The 21843-nt window shown below is 37.2% G+C and overlaps 1 protein-coding gene across 13 annotated transcripts in view; it reads left to right on the top strand.

The window, feature by feature from the left end:
- dmd (dystrophin) overlaps positions 1-21843 on the top strand; it is a 2688357-nt gene that overhangs the window by 1257702 nt on the left and 1408812 nt on the right. For all 13 annotated transcript variants that reach the window (XM_051926236.1, XM_051926244.1, XM_051926242.1 and 10 more), the window contains one exon: positions 6228-6400. In XM_051926236.1, coding sequence (XP_051782196.1) covers positions 6228-6400 — 173 coding nt within the window. The remainder of the gene's footprint in view (positions 1-6227; positions 6401-21843) is intronic.

Below are 21843 nucleotides of genomic sequence, written 5' to 3'. Positions count from 1 at the left end.
TGTTAACTCTGCCCTTTTTTCTGTGAAGTTAGACAAAATTCCTAACTAGGCCTAGAAAATAAGAATTCCCCAGAGGGAGCTGGCAGACTGCATAACATCTTCAGCTGCACTGTGTTGTGAATTTAAGGTGTGGAACAATATAGGATTCATTTATGTTATTTTGTGTCTCCTTGGTCTGTTTTGGACATCATATTAATTTTTAGCTTTAGTTTTTTTTATTTTCAGACCATCATATTGGGAGTGTATTTATGGCAACAGCTACATTGCTGTTGGCAATGGTGCCCTATTGCCATCACATGACTGCTTTAAAAATGCACGATGTAATCACTTGGACAGTATTTAAGATGGTAGAACAAGAGTTCTGGGGCCTCATGTATAAACGGTACGTACACACAAAAAATGTTGCGTAAGCCCGTTTCCATGCTCAAATCGCGATGTATAAAAACTAAACTTGGCGTAAAGCCACGCACATTTTCATGGTAGCTAAGTTCTTGGCGTACGCAAGTTCTCCGCTCGGTTTTGCAAACTGGTGGCACCCAGCGTCAAAGCAGTGCTACTGTTCCAGTGTGGTTTCCCTTTCTTTTTTAGATCCACATCCCTGATGCGGCTTTATAAATACACTGCAATTAACGGCATATTGTTTATTAGTTTAATGCATCTGATTGTAATTAACCTGTAACAATATAATGGTCCATAGAATGGTCAAACTATTCTAAATACCATAGCTGCTTTAGCGTTGTTACTCTCACTACACCTTCTTCCTCTTCTTTTTTCAGCTGCTCCCATTAGGGGTTGCCACAGCGGATCATCTTTTTCCATATTACTCTCACTGCACCACTCGGAATATTTATATCACTGTATCTGAGTGGGGAATCACAGCTCTATAGCAGCTGATTGGAAAGAGATTATCGGTATACAGCATCAAGCAAATGCTGCCTCAGCCATGCTGTCTATTGAACTGCTCTCATACGGCAAACGCTTCAGAGCCTTTCCTCGCAGTTCAGAAACAGTTTCATCCCAAGAACTATAAACGCACTCAATCAGTCCATCAAGTGCTCCTTGTAGAACTGTTTGTACTTATAAGTACAATTACCTCACTGTAAACTTGCGATACAGTTATAATATTGCACAACCTGAGCCACTTTATAAACCGCGTATTTACATATGATAATGATATCATTTTTAAGATGAAATGCAGCAAAATATGTTTATTATATTATACAGATAAAACTTTAACTTCATTTAAATAATCTATATTGTTAATAATTAAACATGTGAGGACACAGTGCCGCAGCACTAGTGAGGAGCTGGTGCTCAGTTCACGGATTGATCCTGCCTTGCGCTGTATTCTTGCTGGGGTTGGCGTGGCACTGGAAGGATAGATGGATAGAATAATTAAATACGTACCATGAAGATATTTCAATGTTCCTTAAAAGTTTTGTAGAATCTGTGTTCTAAGCTTACAGATGGCTTAATGTCTATTACAGAGCTGATTGTGTGGCGATTGGGTATTTGGAGAAAGAAAAGTAAGAACAGGAATTGGGGGTTAGTAATTTTGAAAGAGACAGTACTGCTGCAATAAATTATTTCCTCAAAGGTTGCGCACGGCGCAGCAAGCATCTTGCGGGAGGCATGAACAATCACTGCGCCACCAGGTTCCCATGTTTAATAACATGCTTTAATTCCTATCATCATGAAAATGATATCAAGTATACATCTCAGTATTTTAATTATTCAGAGAGCTGTAATATCTCGAATGTAATGGATTCTGTGTCCTGTCGGAGGAAGAGAAAGCCTGTTTAAGAAGCACATAGTGATTCACACAAATAGAGCACATAGAAGTTCAAATACAGAACAAAGCATTTAACGTGCTACTTTAGTTACAATGGGATTTCAGAAACTAGTAAATTAAACGATTTTAAGATGAAGTTTTATGATGTTCTACTTTAATGACATAATAAACTATGTGATTAAAGTGGAAATTTCGAGATTAAAGTTGACATTTCATGCTTTTTTCCCACTGTGTGCCTATTTTTTTTTCTCTGTACCCTAATAAACTTTCATATGACACTCAGACAGTGGGCTACGACTTGACTTTTCATGGAGACTTTGATATCTGACAACTTCTTTTTTTTTCGGGCACTGTGCGACTTTATGAACTTGAGCTTTCGAGTTTCTCCGACACTCAATGTCACTCGATCAACATCCTTTTGTTGTTTATACCACTGTTTAAACCGACAAATAGTACATTTTTCCTTGCCTCCACTTGGTATTCGCTGAAATTCTTCTATTTTCCCCCGCGCTTTTGCCATTGCCTTTTCACAGAATGCTGAGCTTAAGGGCTATTTATATTGATTTGCATTTTCAAAGAGGCGTAATTCTGGGAGGAGTTTGGGGAGTGGCAGCAGGTGCGTGCACATGCGTTACTTTTCACGCTGACCGGGATTTATGGAGCGGAAGAACGTGGAAGTTGGCGAACGCACAGATTTATGCATCTGAATTTTTTTGTGTGTACGCACATTTCTGCTTTTGAATTTTATGCATGGCGTTATACATGAGACTCCTGGTGTCCAAGATTTGTAAACAAACACTATGTGCATTAGTTATGGCAAAATCAATTTAGGGAGTTGAGACTTTTTTGCAAGTTTTTCTTTTTTTTTTTTTGTTTTTAATTTTATTCTGGTATTCATATTGAGCTTAGGGTTTGTTTAGGCTTTTTGACCTTTAAGCATCTTTCCAGTTTACACTTCTTTTCATTTCTTGGTCCTTTTTATATTAATTTGGCCATCTTATTTTTAACTTGGCAGAACAGTAAGGTGGGGGCATTTCTAATTGAATGGTCGGGTGGGCATATGTAGAACGTTTTGGTTGAAATTTTGCACATATGTTTTGACTAGGACAAACAAGAGGACCCTGTGAGTCTATTTAATTTGTGCTGGCTGAGGTTGTTGGTGTTAAGTGTCCAGCAACGATTTCAGCTTCCTGATCTTCACTTGACATCAAAGTCTGATTTTTCTCCATGCAGAATAAGAGAAAAGCAATAACAAATTGATACTATAACATCTACCATGCTATTGTTATAATGTTTTCTTCACTATCCATAAGCTTTTTCTGGTAAGGGTCAAAATAGAAACATGTTTAGTTGGACAGACCACAACCCCCTATCCTTAACAGGGGTTTTAGGGAATCCCTTGGTGCTCATGGGTCAGAGAGGAAAGTTAACAGCTCTAATATGTCCTGAATTTGCCCCTAGTTCTTAACTTAGTGAGTGGCGCTGGGAACAACCTCTGCCTCCAAAGGGGAAGCTTCACTATTTGCCCCAAGCACTTTAGCTGAGTCTTCATGAACAGTAAAGAGGTAGCTTTATCACATTGTCATTCCACATTTTCAGTATTTACACATGTCTGTAATTATGTATTTTCTGAAGTGTAAAAAGAATTAGTTACCATATTTTGCTATAATTGGTGTAAAGAAGCTCCTCATGAGCTCTGCAGCCAGGCTCTCTGAGAAAAGGGGCATCAGAAATGACTTATGACAGCGCTACGTTTCAATGTCACTGTGAAATATCCTTTAATTCAGGCAACAAACAATATGCCTATTTAAGATGCCAAAAATCCTTCGCTCATCATTCAAAACTTTTTCTGTTTGATTTTCAGATTAAGTTAAGGTATGAAGATCAAATGCATTCAAATCTCTTTGCAGGAATTTATTAAGGAGATCAGTTTCATAGTGCAATTCTGACTGAAACAAATGAGGTACATTTTCTAACACTTATTATGTGTAGTGAAGGACATTGGTAAATGGAGGTTAATAAATCATTTTGTTTCCTGTTGAAGAGTGAAATACATAGTTAATGTAACCTTTCCCTAAGCAGTAATATAATACTGAATGGTTTCATTTCAAAATGTATTATGGGGAAAATTTTGATTGTAAAGTTCTATTATTTTACTCGGTCATACTGGTAAAAATTTCACTTCTGCTTCAAGGGATGAATTTTTTTTTGTGTTTTATCATAAGAAAATGGAAGCTTACATTTTATGTGGAATCATTGAAAGTCCTGGCACTTTGCAGATGCTTGTGTTAATTTGTTGGTTTCTGTGGGGTCTTGGCACGAGACAAATAAATAAAGTGCATCAAGCATCTAGATCAAGCTTATCATTGAATGTCATCTTTTAAGACAAAAAAAGAGGGCACTGTTTTCAAACAAACAGTAACTGCATTGGAAAAAAATGTCCAGTCATGTTGAAGCAGATACTCTGGCAATATTTAATTTACTGGTTGAGATACTGCAGTTATTTAGCTTACAGTGAGACAAATGAGCCATATTGATTGAATTATTCTTTTACTTGCTTGTTAAAGGGTCAAGTCATTCTGTCTCTCCAACCATATTTTATATTGTTTGTCATAGAGAGAATCGCTATGGCGGAAGTAGAGCACTTAATGCCAAGTTTGTAATTGTACTATCACCTATCTGTTGTGGAATTGTGCCTTATTGTACATCGTACATGGCATTCAACACAAAACAAAATTCTGTATAAAACTTCATTTTTAACATATGAATTAGGGGTGAGGAGATCAGATTCAACAAAAGCAACTAGTGCTGGACAGCAGTTTATTGTAGAGCCGACAGGCCCAGTTTGGAATCCCCAATTAATCTGTATCTATCTATCTATCTATCTATCTATCTATCTATCTATCTATCTATCTATCTATCTATCTATCTATCTATCTATCTATCTATCTATCTATCTATCTATCTATCTATCTATCTATCTATCTATCTATCTATCTATCTATCTATCTATCTATCTATCTAAGGGATGAATTGCAATCAAATGACAATATATTCATTATAAATTTGCAGACAATGTAAAATTATGCTACATCAAGAGTATATTTTTTGCTTGCAGTGTTTTATTTGAGAACAAATATTTTAAGTAAAATCCACAGTTATTACAATAATTTTCCCTGTTTTATTTTTCCTTTACTCCCCTGCTTCTCCTGTAATGTGGCAGCAGTTCCTCCTTGCTACTGTCTCCTTCCTACAATGAATTGTGATATATTGTCACATTTCTGGTTTCCTTGAGGTTAGTCACTTGGCAAAAAATGACACTTGTCAGGAATCAACTCAATTTCCATTACACTTTAATGATGCTGCACTCCAAACTAGCAAACACATATAAAAGGGGCAGATGGCCATCTAGCAACTGCCTACCCTGCTACTGGTATGTCGAAAATGAGAGGTTAAAACTTGCAATAATGGAGGCACCATGGTGTAACTACCAAAGCTACGTCACAGATCCCACACTCAGTTGCTGTCTTTGTACAGTTTGTATGTTGCCCTTATGTTTGTGTGGGTTTTCCTTTAGGTAATCAGGTTTCCCTCCTGTATTCCAAATCTGTGTGTATTTCATGTCAGTTGATGACAGACTCTCAAATAGCCCCTGTGTGAATGTGGGTGTGAGTGGGCCCTATGATGGAATTGCACCCCGTCCAGGCCTGCTTCCTGTCTTGTGCCAGTACTGGATCATCTTCAGCTCTTCAAGAACCTGAATTGGGGAGAGCTATTATGTGACACAGTGGCTAGAGTGTTGAACTGTAAAGCACAATGGTGCCGATTTATTGCCCACCTCCAACTACATGTGTGAAAGCGTTTAGACCCAATCGCCTGCAACTGGTCTAATTGCGTGAATATTTTGAAGCAACTGCTTAGTGCCTTATCTTGCATTACTTGCTTTCAGTAAGTACAGTACTGTACAGTTCAAAATAAAGATACAAATGCAATTCCTCTTGTCTGATTTTGACATAAGACAAATATTTTCTAGATTGCAAAGTTTTACATACTCTACATATGCTTTATTTTTAATAGCCAAATAATAAGAATCTGGAATTTCTTAGACTTAACCAGAATTAAACAACTTAAAAGAAAATATTTAGTAAAAACAAACAGTTTAAAACCTAGGGGTACTTTAGATTGTTCTCAGCTAAATTATTGATATATACCAGGTAAGACTTTATATGTAGAATGAATACTCCTTTATTTGCCTTGTGCCTAAAATGCACAATATATTAACACACATTCTTTTATGAACTATAGTAGTTTTTTATTTGTGGTGTTAATTTTGTTTTAAATAATGTAATTCCAAAATGACTTGTTAAGACAAAATTCAAAATGTTTAAGCTTTTTTTTCTTTTGTGTTCTCTTTCTCTGTCTCTGTCTTTGGAAGAATGTAAAAGCCAGCATGGGGAAACTGTCTCTGTGGGTAGACAGCATCCACAACAGGAAGTCCAAGACCCTTCAGAATGCAACTCCATCTGAAGCAGAACAGATCTCCAATGCCCTGTGTCAGTTAGATGCCCGCTGGGAGAAAGTTAACAAGCTGCACAGGGACCGACGCATGTAAGTATAGCGATGAGATCCAACTTTGGTTATGAAGGAGTAAATGTACATTCATAAGGACAGTCATATTCATTTTACAGATTCAATATGTTAGCATTTTGAAGGTGTTCTACCATTTTATACATAGAGTAAAGTATTAGAAGCCATAACATTCTATATTATTTACAGAGCTAGTTATTGTTATAAATGTTATCTTGACTATCTCCTAACTAATTCTCATCTAGCAAACAATTCTATCCACTGAATTTTACAGTTTAGTACTGATTTGCATGTCTTATTTATGGAAGCTCTGAACTGCACAGTGAAAAAAATTATGCGATAACCCCTATCTTGTACATACGGGATACTGTCACAAACATACGAGATGTTTACATGTATGTACGGAATACCGGAAGCAATCTTATGTAACTTTTTTAATATAAATTTATCTTGTATGTACGTAAAAACATCTCGTACATACATGAAAATATCCAATAGGTATGTGAAAACATATATTACATTCACAATATTTTCATGTACATTTAGGATATTTTCGCATACATATGTGACAGGGGTTATCCCATAATTTTTTTCATTGTGCAGTTCTGAGCTTCTGTACATATTATTTGGAAAGAGTAAAAATAGCGTAACATGGCAAAGTAGTGGTGTCCATTATAGGTGTCTTTGTACCTGATTACACCTGGCCTAGATTCTGGCAACTGTTATGGGAAAACATGTGGTTTCATAAAATGAATGAATGGATGATGATTGACTGCATAACTCCTTTAAAGATGGGTCAGTGCACAATTAAAATTTGCTACCTATGAAAAACCCATATTTACAGTAACTATTTGGAGGTAGCAGTCAGTGATGATTCCTTCATGGAACTTAAAATTAACTTTCTTTTAATTGTTTTGTGTTTGTGCCTTTTTTGAAGTATACTTTATGCAATTCTACACAGAGATAATTTAATTATATCAGTATTAGAAGCAGTGCATGTGTTGCAAAATGTATGGCTTCAGTGTAGTCTGGCTTTGGTTTAGTAGTTCCAGTAGAGATGAAGGTAATAAAGAAAAAGGCTAAAAGAATAATAAACAATATGATATAATAATGAGAAAGCTGAATGACATTAGTCACTATATTCTGTAAAAGGCAGATACAAATTGCGATGGACTTCATTTCACATACTGTAGTACACCTTTTCTTTGTATTTTAATATTCACTAAAATTTGAAATAAACAGGGATATCTTTTCAGCATGATGCTTTCAAACTTCTGTCACTATTAATCTCTTTGTGTATGTTACCGTATTACGCATTTGTGGGGATTTTTTTTTCCTCATTGACATTTACAAAATGTCTTTTTCCTTCTTTCATCTAATGAAAAATTAAATAACAGAAAATTACAATTTTTGTTTATAACCACATTGTGCTTTAATGACAACAGTTCAATCTTGTTCACCCTCTTTCTCTGTCTTTCTCTTTATTTCTTCCTGTCAGTCAATTCATTGTAATTTTCTTTGACTTTAATGTATGCTGTAATATATTTGTTCTGAAACAATTAGAATTTTAGAAACATTTGCGCCACTTTTAAGTGATATTATATGCTGTTGCATCTTTTCATAGTGCCGTTCTTTAGGATTACTATTTCACCATATTCCCTATTGTACTAAAACACTTACTTTTTTGTCAGAAAAATAGACAGCTTAAGCAGTTTGAGCAGTGTGAATTAGAAATAGATAAAGTAAATATTTACAAAACTTCAAAATATGACATGTTGCACCTATTTTTTAAATAGGAAAGATAAGTTGTCTCTTAAAGTTAAACGACAAGCTTCTATATACATTCTGTACTGTTCATCTTTATAGTGTGCTATAATATTAATGACAAATTATGCTTAATTTATGTTAATTAAAAGATTGTATTGTACAGTGCAGTAATGTTTATTTTAGTGTCATGGGATTGTGAATCCCATTCTGGCAGCAACAAGCACAAAGCAGGTTCCAGCCTTCAACACCATGCCTGTCGATCTCCCAACACACTCTTGCCCACACTCGCGTACAAGCCAGTTTATGGAAACAAAATATTCAGTAAAAATGCACAAATTTGGGAAGACTGAACAAACTCCACGCAGAAAGTGATCAGGTCAAGTATTTACTCTTAACTTCAGCCTTTTTCACACTCTTTCTGCTGCTATACAGTACACCCCCAAAATTGTGAAAAAACATGAATTTTGGATGTGGATAAAAAAAATGCCTATTTTTATAGTTTAAACCCTAAATATGCCCCCAAAACACCTTAATTTAATTTCAAACTTAGCTTAATACATTACCTAAAAATAAAGAATGTAAAGGTAAACCCAAATACTGTACAGTGCTGTACTGCTATGTCTCTCACGGTGCTAGAATGTAAAATACCGATGTTACTGCTATATGTACTGTAATTCATGCAAGCGCGTTTTCATTGCCAGAAGCCTTAGAAGGTGCAGGGCGTTTTGACGGCATCTTGGGCCTTTAAGCCTTAAACTGCCACATACTTGGGGGTTAATGCATCCCTGGACGGCAAATACTTTTTTGCTGCACTTTAAGTAAACGTCACAATTCACAAAGAAAAAGTGAAATCAATTTTTTTCATGCAAAGAGCATCACAATTACTGCAACACGGATCATTTTACACACTGCTAATGAACTGTAAAAACTATTTAAAAAACTACTGGAACAATATGTACAAGGTGCAACTGACGCCATGGATGAAACTCAGTAAATCACCGAGCCCACTGCGCTTGAACTGGCTGCACTCAAGCACACAGAGGTAAACGCTGACGCTGGCAGGCTAGTCTAGTGCAGCGGCTCAATCTCAGGGACAGTAACGCTGAAGTGCTGCAGGGTGTCACGCTTGGGTCACAGAATTGCACAGAAACACAGGAGATTGTAGAGACAGGAACTTTATTCAAACACTTCAAACAAACCTGTCTCTTTCAGAAGTAAAATGAGCTCAGTATGCAGTTAGTTATTGATTAAAGAATAGACAAACATCATAGGGGAGCACAACTGGAGCGGGACCCGCAACAGGAGCAGAGGATGTCTGGGGGAGGAGAGAGAAACAAAGCAATCAGCCAAAAAACAACAGGTGCTGTTCAGGCTTTTAAGTATGCATAGCGTCACGCGAAAAGCATATCATGCGACAGAGGAGCCGCAAGGAAGCCCAGCAAGTAAGGGAGCAATGTGAAAGTAGTCTATCAGCGTTTTTTAAGAGGGGTTTTTTGAGGAGCGTCCATGTCTTCTAGGGATGCGTTCAGCCCCCCTGCTCACAAGGGGCTGGCAGTGGTCATGAGCTGGCTGCTCAATGAATGTATGGCACTGACTGATCAGCTCCTACGTGCTCACAAATGGCACTGGGAAATGACTATAGCCGTTTGTGGCAGTTTAAGGCTTAAGAGGAACAAAATGGAAAACACAAGAACACTCAGCTGGAGATGTATCACAGTCAATGAGCAGCAAGGAGAAATGAAAAACGATGTAGCGGTCTGGTGCCGCTAAGATTCACACCGTTGAGAAGATGGTGATATGTTTATTTTTATGGTGGAGATTCCAGGGACACACCCAGCCTTGGCCCGACCCACACACACTTACAAACAGAGACAAAAACAAAGCAAACTTGTAATCAAACAGCAAATAAAGAATGTAATGAAAACAAATGAAAACAACGATACCACCCCTGTTCACCTTACAGCGTCTACACATTAAATACAACAAAGCACAAACAAAACACACAGAGTAAATCATGAAAAACGTTCATGAAAAATGGCAACGGATGAAATGTAATGATGAAAATAGATAGTCCAGAGATGTGCACATTGAATGGGAATGTAAAGATAGTCCTACCGCTAGTTCCTGAAATGGTGAAGACGGGTGGACAGGTTCAGGAGCGCTCCTTTCTTTGCAGGATGGCCATGAATCCACTTACAGTCCTCATGTACACAGGCAGACGGCAGACAATCCAGACGCACGAAACAATCCCGGACAAAATGAATATGCACAGGTAACCCAACAGAAGGCAGACAGACAGGAACATGTAACACAAATTACAAAAACTGTTTTTTTGCTTTTGGTCACCGGCCTCCTTTTTAAAAGCTGCGCTGACATCCTTTGACCCCAACAGCCCCAGCACCCACAGCAGAAGACCAATCAGAGCCACTGCAGGGACTTCTGGGAGTTGCAGTTTCAAATTCTGTTGGCTACTTTCACCATCCCAATGCCGCGTTTTCCTTTACAGTTGCTTCCTGGTCTCTCTACAGTGCAGTATTGCAACGATAAAAGCCATAAAAATTGCGGAGGATATTTGTGGTTTCTGCTAACAATTATTAGATAGGTTCTAAGGAAAAATCTGCGAATGACTGAGGGCGCAAACTCTGAACCGCGACTTCGCGGGGGTCTACTGTACAGTATATACATGTCAGATTTTACTTTAATTGCACATAAGTTTGAATTGTATTGTTATTTTGTTTTCTTTTGTGTTGGCTTAGTTTATTAACAACATAACATTAAAATACTGATGAATAATAAAATAAAAGCTAATTCCTTTGTGTGGAAACTTGCCTTAATTGACACAAGGGTCAACTTTTCTAAAGTCATGAATATTTGGCAGTTTTTTTTTTTTTTCAGTTCAAATTTTTGTTGTGTCTGTAATGTTCAGCTTCTGAAATTGCATCTTGACTGCCAGTAATGGGTCACTGTAGAGCTAATTCAAGCTACCACCATGCCCCAGCACATCTTAGAAGATAATCTTTCAGCTTTTTCAATTGCGCAGAAACAAAGCTTAACTTTGTCTAGTGAAGGATCTCTGTTTTGAGCCCATCCCAGATCACCAAGTAAACATAGGAAATGGTGTATGGATGTGATTAATATTAATCAATCAGTTAAATAATTATCATTTTGCCTTTGGCAATTCCTGCAATTAATTAAATATTTGTTAAGGCTCTAACTTTACTTTACTTACTTTTCTCTGTAGAAGTGGTCTTTGGCTATTAGACTGATATAAAAGTAACTGAAGCACACTCGTTTTAAGAAACAGAGTGATGCAATTTATTGATAAACACAAGAATTATATAAATATGATAACTGCATAAATATCAACACAGAAGACAGGATTCAAGACAGACAAAACAAACAAAGTTAACAGAAAGGAAACTGGCAGTTTACTGGCTGTTTAGAGTTCTAATTATCTCAGCACAGAAAAACAGTTTTATGATACCAAAGCCTTAAGAATGATGTCCAATACTGAGAGGAGTTGTTGTTCCAAGTTCAATTGGATAACTCTGCTTCTGTCAAAATGCACTCTTTGTCTTTGCTACATTGTCCTTTGTCCATAATATGGTGTGATGCTGCCTTTCTCAGCTCACTAGAAGGCTCTTTGCTGTGCCCTCTGCAGCACTGAAGTCCCCTTCTTAAAGTAATGGATGCTTTTCAGTCTTCTCAGAGAGGGTTTAGCCATTGGCCTAGAGAGGGGCTTGGCAAAGTATGTCTTAATGCTAGTTTAGAGCGTCCAGCTCCAAACCTGTATGGAGAGTAGCTGCCATGTAAAAGAAAGATCCTCAGAGAGTGGATGGCTTTTCACACCAAGGAGAGTTTCTCTTCAGCTTTCAGCTCCCTCAAATAAAATGAAGAGATGAATCCAGGTAGTTTTGAAGGAAGGTGTAAACTCTGCTGATTGGTTTAAGGTTACCTCCAGTTACAATACCAGCACCTGCTTATAGGTGCCTCATCACTTGTAGCCGGAGCTCAGTTAGTGGTTACAAGCATAAAATGAATCTCCATTTGGGTGCCTTTTTATCTGAAGGAGCTCAATTCTGATGTACACCTCTTTTATCAGATGAAGTACAAGGCTGACTAAAATGTTGGTACAAAGTGCATTTCAGCCGTTCATTCAGGAATGCAGGTGGGGGGTGCAGCTGGAATTCTGTATCTCTGTTAAATACAGTGCATCCAGAAAGTATTCACAGCGCATCACTTTTTCCACCTTTTGTTATGTTACAGCCTTATTCCAAAATGGATTAAATTCATTTTTTTCCTCAGAATTCTGCACACAACACCCCATAATGACAAAGTGAAAAAAGTTTACTTGAGGTTTTTGCAAATTTATTAAAAATAAAAAAACTGAGAAATCACATGTTCATAAGTATTCACAGCCTTTGCTCAATACTTTGTCGATGCACCTTTGGCAGCAATTACAGCCTCAAGTCTTGTTGAATATGATGCCACAAGCTTGGCACACCTATCCTGTGCCAGTTTTGCCCATTCCTCTTTGCAGCACCTCTCAAGCTCCATCAGATTGGATGGGATGCGTCGGTGCACAGCCATTTTAAGATGTCTCCAGAGATGTTCAATCAGATTCAAGTCTGGGCTCTGGCTGGGCCACTCAAGGACATTCACAGAGTTGTCCTGAAGCCACTCCTTTGATATCTTGGCTGTGTGCTTAGGGTCATTGTCCTGCTAAAAGATGAACCGTCGCCCCAATCTGAGGTCAAGAGCGCTCTGGAGCAGGATTTCATCCAGGATGTTTCTGTACATTGCTGCAGTCATCTTTCCCTTTATCCTGACTAGTCTCCCAGTTCCTGCAGCTGAAAAAACATCCCCACAGCATGATGCTGCCACCACCATGCTTCACTGTAGGGATGGTGCCAGGTTTCCTCCAAACGTGACGCCTGGCATTCACACCAAAGAGTTCAATCTTTGTCTCATCAGACCATAGAATTTTCTTTTTCATGGTCTGAGAGTCCTTCAGGTACCTTTTGGCAAACTACAGGCGGGCTGCCATGTGCCTTTTACTAAGGAGTGGCTTCCGTCTGGCCACTCTACCATACAGGCCTGATTGGTGGATTGCTGCAGAGATGGTTGTCCTTCTGGAAGGTTCTCCTCTCTCCACAGAGGACCTCTGGAGCTCTGACAGAGTGACCATCGGGTTCTTGGTCACCTCCCTGACTAAGGCCCTTCTCCCCCGATCACTCAGTTTAAATGGCCGGCCAGCTCTAGGAAGAGTCCTGGTGGTTTCGAACTTCTTCCACTTACAGATGATAGAGGCCACTGTGCTCATTGGGACCTTCAAAGCAGCAGAAATTTTTCTGTAACCTTCCCCAGATATGTGCCTCGAGACAATCCTGTCTCGGAGGTCTACAGACAATTCCTTTGACTTCATGCTTGGTTTGTGCTCTGACATGAACTGTCAACTGTGGGACCTTATATAGACAGGTGTGTGCCTTTCCAAATCATGTCCAGTCAACTGAATTTACCACAGGTGGACTCCAATTAAGCTGCAGAAACATCTCAAGGATGATCAGGGGAAACAGGATGCACCTGAGCTCAATTTCAAGCTTCACGGCAAAGGCTGTGAATACTTATGTACATGTGCTTTCTCAGTTTTTTTATTTTTAATAAATTTGCAAAAACCTCAAGTAAACTTTTTTCACGTTGTCATTATGGGGTGTTGTGTGTAGAATTCTGAGGAAAAAAATGAATTTAATCCATTTTGGAATAAGGCTGTAACATAACAAAATGTGGAAAAAGTGATGCGCTGTGAATACTTTCCGGATGCACTGTATGCTGCCTTTAATGCCTAGCAGAATCGACAATGCCCATTCCACTAAATGCCTAGCAGAATGGGCAACACCCATTTTTTCCTACACTAGTTAATGTAAAAGTGTGTGTGATTTTAATTATTAACAGACAGAGGAATTCTACAGCAAATCAAGGGGTCTAGTAGAGTGTAAAATTGAAGTAAGGAATGCAAAATGTATTTTGTGAGAGAGAAACTCAGAACAAACCATTCATGGGTAAAGTTCAGTGCTGGCACATTTTAAAGCTAACACCAGAATGTGTTTTGTATAGAGCTATTAGGGAAGTGGCCCAAAAGCTTCTGTAAGCAATTTTAATCCATAATAGCATTGGGAAAGTAGGAATCTAGGCTGGCAAAAAAAAATTCAACTTTGTAGAGAAATGCACTACTTGAGTGATGCCAAACATTCAGAATGCAGTAAGTACAGACACACGGCAAGGCTGTTAGAGTATGACTTAAAGCAAAACACTCTTTAATTTTATTATAAAAATGAATAATGATGCCAGTTCAATGTCAGATTTGATTAATATTTACATTGATGAACAAGCTTCCTCCAACACTATGTTGTTAAACATTCAGAAGTTGAGGAGATTGCTATACTGGATTACAGTAGATGTCTAGAAGTATATGTAGTAAAGTATATATGTAAACTCTTTTGGGACTAGCCCCGATAGGACGGCATGCCAAAGAGCGTCCCAAAGTGCGATCACCACGTCTATGGAAGACAGCTGCCGGTGCAACCGCAGGCTCCCAACGCTGTAGCACCTCGCATCTAAAGCAGATTCAAGTCAATCAAGGTCACGCTATAAGCGCTTGACTTCGATGGGTGATGCAAGAAACATTATAAATGCAGGGAACAGTATTACTTGGCCACTAACCTGATCACGACCCTGCCTGATTGCTGTCTCTGTGTATAGGAGAGGAAAAAGGAAACAAAGAGCAAAAACTAAGTAATAAAAAAAGGATAAGTAGGGCTAAAAATATCACTATTGTGGAGATCGGCCTTTTTATTGAGTGAAAATGTCCAACACGAGACCACATAACTATACCCATGTGGTGTCACACACTAATCAAGTCCATTGCATCACATCATTACAGTCCGATAATATTTTGTGATAGCAGCTCTCTTCCATCCTTGGAACGCAATAAAATTGCCAGTGAAACAATACACAATAAAAATAAAGAAAAGGAAATGACTAATCACAAAACCTGCCAAACATGCCCTCAAATGGCTATGAAACCTGACACCTTCATAGTGCTACCTTCACAGCTTTAGCTGTTTTACTCTTTCTTTCACAGCACTGATCATTTGTACATCATCAGCTGCAGGTGTTTCCCTCAGCAGACCTGGCGGTTGTAAATTGCTGTGTGTAATGGTGGTTTCTTTTTTTTTTTCTTTTTTCTTCAAGAAATTGTTGCCATTGCTTTGTTCCATGCAAGAGTCCTTACAGGCAGAAAATTTAACATCAGCCCAAAAAACACCTGCTGCTGAGGCAGTAACAATATCTATAGCTCCACCAAGTTTCCCATATTCTATACAGTATATACACATAAAAACATTAAGGTTTTAAATCCTTGATGTAAATACATGAAAAAGGTGCAAATAGATGTAACAGTGATTGCATATCTGAACTCAAAAAAGCCAAACGTGTCACTTCACTAATGATTTTCTAAGATATAGGAAAAAAGAGAAAGTGTAGCCAACATTAATGCCACGATAAACTAAACCTTTAGTTCGAACCTGTGTAAGTGGAGTGGTGCCTGTGGGTAGTGGGCAAATGTGATTCATTCTCACTTACTTCAAATTGTCTTTAGAGGCAAAAAAGAGAAATAGTGTAATTCTGGTTAAAAGGAAATGAGAATATAAATATTTGATAACCAGATTTAAGTAGAGGGCAGCTTATGTTACGAGAACAGAAATATGAAGGACATAGTACTGGCTGCATATGCCCTGAACACGGATACACATGTTTGCACTTCTTGATGGGGTCTTAAAGTGCATCAGCCAATAGGGCATGAGGTGAAACGAGAGAAAATAATTAAATCTGACATTAAGATTTCAGCAGTAGCAGTAATCATTACAGTAAAAACATGGTTTGGCTATGGTAAATATTTGTAATGCTTTTCACTACAAAACTTGAATGTCACCTTAAGAAAAAGCAAAAAAATTTGACCCGCTGTAGTAATGTTATCAAGCATTTATGAAAAGAGGCAGGTGATAAAGACTGAATGGTAAAATTTTGTGGATACTGGAAAACTACTGGAAGAAATAGCAGTTTTACACATAATGATTATTTGTTACAAGAAAGTGTACAGAACTTTGATTTCATTCATAAAAAAAGTTTCCAGAACCTATTACATTTGTTATTCACAATTCATTTATTTTCTGATTATTGGTAATAATGTATATATTTAAATATAGAATAATATAATTAATAGTGATGAATTCAACTCCTGCCTAAATTTCATGAGTAGATTGGAGGCTTTATTGTGGATTAACATATTGCCCACAAAAGGTATACTTAAAGTAGGACAAAAACAAAGAAGTGGACACTGCTCTGCAGCTAGCTAAAATCTCAAAAATGTGTAGACAATGCAAGTGGGCTGCTAGATAAGAATGGCCACTGAGACTTCATGAGGGTGATGGTTTCTATATGACAGACACTGTATGACCCAAACAAAAATAAGAAACTTAACACTAGCAAGGACTACAAGCTTAGCCATGGCTGAGTCTACTAGCAGAAGGCAGTAGCACCAAAGTATGTGCCGAGTGCCCTAGAAGAACATACTCCCAATGCAACAAAGACAGGTAGAGGATTTTGGAGGAATTGTTAATTATTAAAGGAAGACTACAGGTATGAGAAATGACATCACAGACGACTTGTGCATTACATGTGACCTCCTGCTTTGTTTTATGGTTTGCCCAACGCTTTAGGAGTGTGCCTGTATTGCTCAGCTAGCATATTGGGCGAGTACCTGGGGGCAGAGTGGGATGTGGAACTACTGTACTCTTTAGGAGAAGGTTAGTATCAAAATAAGGAGATGAGCTGAAGAACATAGTATTGAAAAACGTTAAAGAAGAAATAACACTAAAATCAAGTAACCAAGATCAAAATCATTATCACAAAAATATCTGGAAATACTAATGGCTTCTTTTAACACTAAAGGGAGATAAAGAGATCCAAAAAACTACAAACTAACACCATATATTTATTAGAGTATTAAAGCACAGATTATGACAGTCACTGTCATAAGGATATGGGACACTTGGGTCCACTGGGGAAGTGCAAGGAGTTTCAGAAGCAATTCTAAGCTTGGGATTAATTATAGGGACGACCCCAGAAGTAACCCCTACATGAATTTTTAAAACTCCTTCCTGTCATGCTGCAGGGGATATTGGAGTTAAGTGGCAAGTTAGAGAGACACCTCAACACATGGGGAAAAAGAGAGTCCATAATTTAGGCAGAGGGAGATATTTGGATATTGTTGAAATACTAAGTTAGGTATATGGGGCACTCACACCAACTGTGTTCACTGTGTTGTGCATTTACTGTCTGTGGTTATCCCACCTCTTATTATTTCTCTAATAAACCTTTTGTTTTTCAATGTTATCCACTTTTGTCTGATATTGAGTTCAAGGATCAGTCAAGAGTACCACCTGTTATTTTCAACATATTCGTTCCTACTGCTCACGGTAAAAATTCAGTGAACCTCTTCGCAAATACATTCTCTTCATTGATTGTGAAATCTATTTCAGAACATATTGATTTCCAACTACCAAAATATTAAAATAGTCAATACAATATGTGCATTTATAGATGTTAATCATTTTTCAGTGTAAGCGTTACTAAAAGCAATGGACATTCAATTAACACAGAGAAGTCAATAAACAATCATTTTTACTACTCACAAAGTAATTTCGTATTGAGCATTTACATTTATAGTATTGGGCTCCACTAATTAATGTTGAAACAATTATGAAAACATTTCATTCATTCTCTTTGATGACATTCAGCTGCACTGTATTGAACTTATTAGGTCTAGCTATGGCATTAGATTTGTATTTTTTCAAATTTTACCTAGGATTCATTTTACTGTACACAGCTTTTAACTTTTCTTAACTTCAGTACCTAAAATTTACTTCACATGATTATGTTCAGCTAAAATTGCTAAAATACAGAATATCCCAATTTTAGAGAGTTGATTTTTTCATCTATTTAGTTAACAATGCACTATAAATGCAAGGTTTTCTACAATCTGGTGGATGGATAAGAGAACAGCATGTTTTACGGATGGAGAAAGCTATTTTACAAATATCTATCAATCAATCCATCTATTCATCAACCCATTTTCTAACTGCTTATGAAGTTCAGGGCATTGGAAGACCCATTGTTCACATCCTTATAGGCCAGTAACCTTACAAAACACAAGCTCTCCTACCATATTGTATATAATACTTTGTATTTTGCTTGACTCAAAGTAAAAAATCACATCAAAATTCACCAATGTCATTCAAATTTATCAGTATTAATTTTTAGACCTATTTGCTGAATCATATTAATCTGATTTTAAAGTCACAGGAAGTCACATCTGTCCTTGGCAGCATTAGATACGGGAAAAGGACCAACCTGGAATGGTGCCGGTTTACTATAATGATCATTCAGTCTTAATGAAACAGTTCAGAATAAGAAATTATCTTACATAATGGAAAAGAAAAAAAAGTTCTTGAAACAGCCTTCCTGCTAAGCCAAAACACCCTGACTTCATTTGTACCAGCACATTTTGGATTAGATGAGGAGATCAATTTGTGAATGTCCCCTTGGGATTAATAAAGTATCTATCTATCTATCTATCTATCTATCTATCTATCTATCTATCTATCTATCTATCTATCTATCTATCTATCTATCTATCTGTCTATCTGTCTGTCTGTCTGTCTGTCTGTCTGTCTGTCTGTCTGTCTGTCTGTCTGTCTGTCTGTCTGTCTGTCTATCTATCTATCTATCTAGATCATACAGAACATTTAACTTTGTACTTTCTTTTGTGATAACAGTTTACATATGGGAAGTTTTTCTCTTATACCTATGACTATTTATGTAAATGTTATATGTTTAACTAGTTTGGGACTTTAAAAAATACTTCATTCAGAGGTGTGTTTCTGGAGTATCCCATTTATCTAAAACTGATTGGTGAAAATTTTAAATATATTCAGTTGTGTTAAGTAAATGAACCTAGCTAATTAAAGGAAGCTTTTCTGTTAGTGTCTTCGGTTTGCCATGATGCTTTGAAGAATGCAGATGCGGGTTCTACCTACAAATAAAGGACAGCCATGTTGGAATCTCACATATAACGACGGCTCAAGACTCTTCTTTATTTATTATGCAACATTTAACCTTAAAATGTTTAGGATGTAAGAGGAAAACTGGAGTAATTGAAGAAAATGCCATGAAAACTCCACACAGAACAAACTGGTAAAGGATTCAAGCTTAGTCTCCCGCTGCAGTAAGGCATAAGTAATGTGACTTCATTACCGTTCTTTTTCAAATCTTATTTATATTTCAATAAAATTTATATTTTTGCTATTTTTGCAATACTGGATGCTAAATAATTGTTTTTATTCCAGCACATATATTTTTATTTTGTTTCATTTCAATAACTTTAACAGATAAAGTAGCCAAGATACACAATACACAATGTAACGTATGACAATCCGTCAAAATAAAATGTTCTCTTATGCTCTTCAAATGAAAATACATACTACAGTGGAACCTCGGGTCACGACCGTAATTTGTTCCAAAACTCTGGTCGTAACCTGATTTGGTCGTGACCCGAAGTAATTTCCTCCATAGGATTGTATGTAAATACAATTAATCCGTTCCAGACCATACGAACTATATGTAAATATATATGTTTTAAAGATTTTTAAGCACAAATATAGTTAATTATACCATAAAATGCGCAGTGTAATAGTAAACTAAATGTAAAAACATTGAATAACACTGAGAAAACCTTGAACAACAGAGAAAACTAACATTGCAAGAGTTCGCACTATAGCGCTACGAACCGCTCGCTAAAAACACTTTTTTAAATGAGTTTTAAGCACAGGGAAAAAAATGAACATTTGAACGATCCATAATTTAATAAACAACCAAGAAAAGTAACATTGCAACAATGCACGCTACAAACCGATCGCTGTAAACAGAAGTGAAGTGGAGTTTAAAATCCAATAGAAAAAAGTCTTCATTAAATACAACAAGGTTAAAACAATGCTCAAATCAGTCTCTTTAAAAACAAGCCCGGTGCATTCTTTAACTGCCTTCTCGGCCTTATGCAGCCTCTCTCTCATGTGGGTGTGTGCGTGTCTCTCTCTCGCGTGCGCGTGTGTGTCTCTCTCGCACGTGTGTGTGTTTCTCTCTCGTGTGCGCATGTCTGTCTCTCTCTCTCTCTCTCTCTCTCTCTCGCTCGCTGCACAGGGAATGCACAGGGAGAGACTGAACACGTGTGGAAATCATCGGCATGCACAAACCAAAAGGGAAACTGGCATGTTCGTATATCGAGTGTGTGGTCGTGAACAGATGCAAAAGTTTGGCGAACTTTTTGGTCGTAACCCGATTTGTACGTGTTCAGAGACGTTTATGAACCGAGGTTCCACAGTACTTTGACAGTATAGGTGCTTCTAAATTGTATTTTTGACCAATGTCTCTCTTCCAGTATTATATTCGATTGCTAGTGTTTTTATGTTTGTAAAGAGGGCCAATTTTACATATGTTTAAATTCCAAACTGCAATCCCACACAAATACCAAAAGTTACTTGTCATTTTTCTAAGAGTTGGTCCTTGAATTTGACAAACAACTTTCAGGATGTAATTTGTAACATATATAAGTACATTCAGATTGTTGGAATACTTCTTGATGATAAAGAATTTACAGATAAAATGTAATATAGTCATTGTTGACATTATTAATATTACAGTGTTAATTGGTTTTCTCAGGAATTATTCACACACCATACCTTAGGTTTCTCGCAAGTATTTATTAACAGTATTGGCTCCATCACACTTAAAGCCATTTTCATGTTCAGTGGTACAGTAGTTATTAAAAAAAAAAAAAAACCTTGATTTTTCACCTGTAATGACCGACTTACACAACTAGCTAGCCTCTATTCTTTATCCTGGTGTACAATACTCTTCTGTTTTCATATTCTCAAGAAAAAGAGATCATCTTGGTGGCTTTTAAAGTTGACATCCATTCTCACTCACCTAGCATCACTCATGCACAGCAAAATCACTACTTTTAAATGAATGCTTACATAATTAAAATCATATTTATTTGCACAGTGTTCTTGTTTATACACTTTCAAGTGTAATTTAACATTTTCTCTCTGCGTGGAACAACAGGTCTTTCACCTCTACCAACTCAAAATGCTGCCCATTTATACTATACTCTTCTTTTATTTTATCTTTCCTTTTGTCTTTTTGTTTTGCTTAAACCCCTATGCTTATGCCATAGTTCACTCAATGGACCCTGAGTTACCTTTTGCCACGGGGCCTCAGTCAACTATGCACCCTCAACATTTTGATTTTATAAATTTAAAAATTTGGACATGAATGTCAGTAGGCTTTACACCCTAGGAACCAAGCTACCCAAACTATTCTATAACATTTCAGTAATTATTTACCACTCTGATACTGATCATTTTGATCATAAAATAGGTCATCACGATAACAATTGAAGAGAAGAATTCATAATCATTTGCAGAATTACAGTATTTGAGGGTTCCTCTAGAGTGCCTCTTTCTCTTGCACGATTTGGCTCAAAAACTAATCAGCACATTGTCGTCTCATAACAGGCTTAA

This window comes from Erpetoichthys calabaricus, chromosome 4, assembly GCF_900747795.2.
Source record: "Erpetoichthys calabaricus chromosome 4, fErpCal1.3, whole genome shotgun sequence".
In the NCBI taxonomy this organism is placed as follows: domain Eukaryota; kingdom Metazoa; phylum Chordata; class Cladistia; order Polypteriformes; family Polypteridae; genus Erpetoichthys; species Erpetoichthys calabaricus.
This window is presented reverse-complemented; position numbering and strand designations above follow the sequence as displayed.